The sequence below is a fragment of the Adiantum capillus-veneris genome, chromosome 14, assembly GCF_014529385.1.
Source record: "Adiantum capillus-veneris isolate H3 chromosome 14, ASM1452938v2, whole genome shotgun sequence".
NCBI lineage: Eukaryota > Viridiplantae > Streptophyta > Polypodiopsida > Polypodiales > Pteridaceae > Adiantum > Adiantum capillus-veneris.
In genome coordinates this window covers 55,890,807-55,894,732 of record NC_140944.1, presented here as the reverse complement: position 1 = coordinate 55,894,732, position 3,926 = coordinate 55,890,807, and the positions used below count along the sequence as shown (strand labels likewise).

Below are 3,926 nucleotides of genomic sequence, written 5' to 3'. Positions count from 1 at the left end.
GTGTTCAATGTGCAATCTCTGTATTCCTTGATAAACCTCTCTTCCGAGGGGCGTCAGTTTTTTTGTGGGTCTGGAAATAGGCTCCCTACATTTTCTCCAACGAGTGTTAGGCACGTTTGAGTCATGAACCTGTGAAAAACTCTTCTGCCGGCTCATCTAAACCTGGCCTTACTTCAATGAATGCATGCGGACGTGGTGGTTAGAGCACATGCCCTGCTTATAGGTTCGAGGCTCAAGGTGCAGGCCCGAATTTACTAATCGGCCCGAATTTACAAAAACACACCCCATGCCAAATAGTGCGAAAGGCCTTCCGAGGGGCGTCAAGTTTTTTGTGGGTCTGGAAATAGGCTCCGTCCAACCAATGAGTACTGGGAGTCATGATGAACCTGTGAACAAGTCTTCTGCCGCGGCCTTGTCTTCTGCTCCATCCTCAGCCCGACGTCTGCCCCCCCCCCCCCCCCGACTCCGCTCCTCCGACCTCTAAGTACAGTGTTTCCGTGCCACAGCCATGTCGAGCATATCCGGCAATCAGCGGGTTCCAAGGGAGACAAAGAACTTCTCACACTCTCATGAGGGCATAAGCAGCGTGACGATTTTTTCCAAGAGACCTGACTCATCCAATGTTGACATGGGAGAGAGAATTCACAATGAGATTCCTAGTATAGGGTTGCTGGTGGTGCTTTTTTCTCGATATGTAAGCGAAATCCACACAAAAGGTCACGGTGTGCATCCTTTCCGGAATGTCGTCACTTGAAATGGTTGATTGCAGGATATGGCTACAATGGCTGGCGCACAGAAGTTAAGCGCTGTTTTGACTAGATGCGAAGGGAAGGCATCTACCCAAATGCATTCACCTGTGCTTGCTTCTTGAAGGCTTGTGGGCTTGGGATACTTTTAACAATATGGTTGTGGCAAGGAAGCTCTGTGCCATTTTCACCAGATGACCTATTGGGCAAGGCATTCTGACAGAGATATGAGATCAATCAAGACGATGCCATCATACGATTATCCTCCAATTTAGTCGGCTCTTCGAGGTGCTTGTCGAAGATAGGGAAATGTGAACCTTGGCCTTTGAGTGTGCAAAAGTGGTAGGGAAATGTGATGTTGCAGAATGTGTCAATGAGTAAAATTTATACAGCTGCGGGCAAGCAGGAGCAGCTTGTTAGTCATGAGCTCTTTGAATTTTTATTTTTTTTTAATGTTGGCATTGATTGTAGGATATATGTATTGGAACAGGCTCGAAATGGTGTTTGAAAGCTCAATGACAAAGTTTAGCCGATGACAATGGATTGGTTGCGATTATTGAGAAATGAATGTCAAAATAGAATTGCACGTGAATTCTCTACACAAAACATGTTGGAGGCTACATTGCAAAATCAGTGGTGCAAATGTTTTAATGAAATTCAAGCTGTAATTATGGAGTTATTTAGCTACAAAATTCAGGTTGTTCTTACACATCTGTTGACAAGGAGCTTTCTCAAACAAGGTTCCATGATCAACTGATGGGTTTGCATACTACGACCGAGTGCTTAGCAATGTGCAAGCTAAATTGCCCTCCTTTGCCCGTTATATCCACCTTGCTTTGCCCCGGGGGAGGAAGGAGCTCAAACGACTGTACAAGGCGCCCAAGCACAAGGGAAACGATGGGAATTGCTAGAATAATTCCCGGGCAACTTCTTCTCCCGACTCCAAATGGCAAAAATCTGAAGTCATTCCCATTGGCTTCGATCTTCTTGGCCCCAAGGAATCGCTCTGGATTGAACACCTCTGGCTTCTCCCACCATTCTGGATTGTTGGCCAGATACCATGCATTCACCAGGATCTTGCTCTCTGCTGGGATGTCATACCCTCCAAGCTTTGCCTGATGCAAGTTCATATGTGGCACCAGTAGAGGGATTGCCATGTGCAAGCGCATTGTTTCCTTCACCACAGCATGCAAAAATGGCAAACGTGGCACTTCGGGTTCGGTGAGGGGTACCCCTTTGCCCAGTACTGTGTTCAACTCATCGCGGACCTTGCTCTGGATGTCTGGATTGTTGACGAGCTCCGCCAAGCCCCATTCGATCGACCACAAGGTAGTCTCAATGGCTGCACGAGGCATACAACAGAGAAAGATGTCATGTGAATGACCACCAACTCAACCGAATTCAGTAAGAAAGTACATGAGCACATTTAAATCTTTCGCCGCAAGTTTTGCATTACATGTTAATTACCTGCGACGTTGATGTTTTCGACAATGTACAGAACGTTATCTTCAGTAATCTCTCCATTCTTTTGGGCATCGAGCATGTGGTCAATGGCACACTTCTCATCATGCGAAGGAGGTTTGACTCTGATGAGCTTCCTGCACAGAGAAAGTGGACATCAGGTGAAATTCACAATATCCCTGGCAAAATAACCATGGCTTCCATGCAGACGAAGACAAATAAGAGAGCTCTATAAGCAGCTGGGAGCTCTAGTTTTACAAGCTTTTGACACTCTACAGAGCAATATGTTATACGTTGACAATCAAAACACAATTGTAGCAACAGGTTATATACTGATGAATCAATATTAGCTTCGATGCTTACTTGTGCTCCTCTATAAAGTGCTTGTTGAAGAGGCGGAGGCGCTCATCCTTCACTTTCTGACAAAGCTCCAGATACTTGCGAAGGAAGGGCCGAAGAATTGGGATGAAATCGCCATAGTTGTACTCAAAGCTCTGAGCAAGCCTGCTTCTCTCACCATTCAGCCTTTTGAGCTCAACAAAGAGGGGGTCATCCTCTCTCTCAAATCTGCGGTTGAACATCATGCAGTACATGTTGTTGTACATGAGCATTTGCAAGCGCTGCCGCACGACAACTCCTGTTGTGGCTGCTCCAGGCTTGGTCTTGAGATCTTGAATTGCAGAATTGATCTCCTCCTCCCAATGCACTCTAGATTGTTGCACCACTTTGTTTGTGAAGAAGGGCACTGTCATAATGCGCCGCATTTTTCGCCAGTGATCTCCATAGACTGTGAAAACCATGTCTTGACCCTTGCCAGTGAAAATGTCGAATACAACATTGCGCGTGCGAGAACCAAATTCGACACCTTGTGTGTGTAGAACCTCCTTGGCGAGCTCAGGGGAGGAAACTACTACAAGATTGCGTTGTCCCATTCTAAGCAGGAAGATCTCGCCGTATTTCTTTGCCAGCTGCGACAGATTTTCATGGTTGAGGTCATCTCCGACTTGAAGCCAGTTACCAAAGATGGGGACAGCAACAGGGCCTGGAGGGAGGCGAAGCTTGGCCTTGAAGAGGTGGGAGATGGCGAGGGTGATGAGGGAGAGGGCGAGCAGGGAGAAGAGGATGGTCTCGAGTGAATTGGGCAAAGGGAAGGGCAAGCTGAGAGGCAGCAGGCTCGTCGACGCCATAGCTAGCAAAACGTGTGTCTGTGTGTGTGGCGTTTAGGGTTTTGTCTATGGAGGCGATCAGCGATTGAGCGTCTGTGCAACCACTGTGATGTGAAGGCTAGTACGTAGAATTGCAGAGCTGATGCGAGGTATTTGTAGTCTGTGTTGAATGGTGGAGAGTTTTCTACTGACCAGACTTCGGCGGCTCCACGTTTCCTGCACCGCTGCACCGCGGCGTCATAAAAAAAGGCGTCATAAGCTGACGTCATGCTGGTGTGGAATCGCCATACTTGGCCATCAGAAGCTGCCTCTGAGATGGCCTGCGGCTCCATAACCGACCATGCAAAGCGCATAGCTCGCCCCCCTCAATACCAAATTACAGCCACGCGACCTTCTGTGTGACCTGGTCCCAGCAAAAATGAAGTGGTCCCTCCTCTTTTCAAGATAGCGGACACCACGAACGTATCTAGGAGGGTGCTCTGGGGCACCTCCAAAGTAATTAGAGGGCTCTCCCAAACCACCTTTAGAGGGCGTACGAGGGAGCCCTCCAAAA

At 47.8% G+C, this 3,926-nt stretch overlaps 1 protein-coding gene across 1 annotated transcript; it reads right to left on the bottom strand.

Annotated features, from left to right (window-relative positions):
- Nucleotides 1-1,380: 1,380 nt before the first annotated feature.
- Nucleotides 1,381-3,592, bottom strand: LOC147442411 (trans-cinnamate 4-monooxygenase-like). Its single transcript, XM_086528586.1, has 3 exons — nucleotides 2,571-3,592; nucleotides 2,214-2,344; nucleotides 1,381-2,088 (listed from the first exon to the last, which is right to left on the bottom strand). Exons 1-3 carry the CDS (start codon nucleotides 3,392-3,394, stop codon nucleotides 1,496-1,498), a joined length of 1,548 nt encoding a protein of 515 aa, XP_086384712.1. The 5' UTR covers nucleotides 3,395-3,592; the 3' UTR covers nucleotides 1,381-1,495.
- Nucleotides 3,593-3,926: the final 334 nt, after the last annotated feature.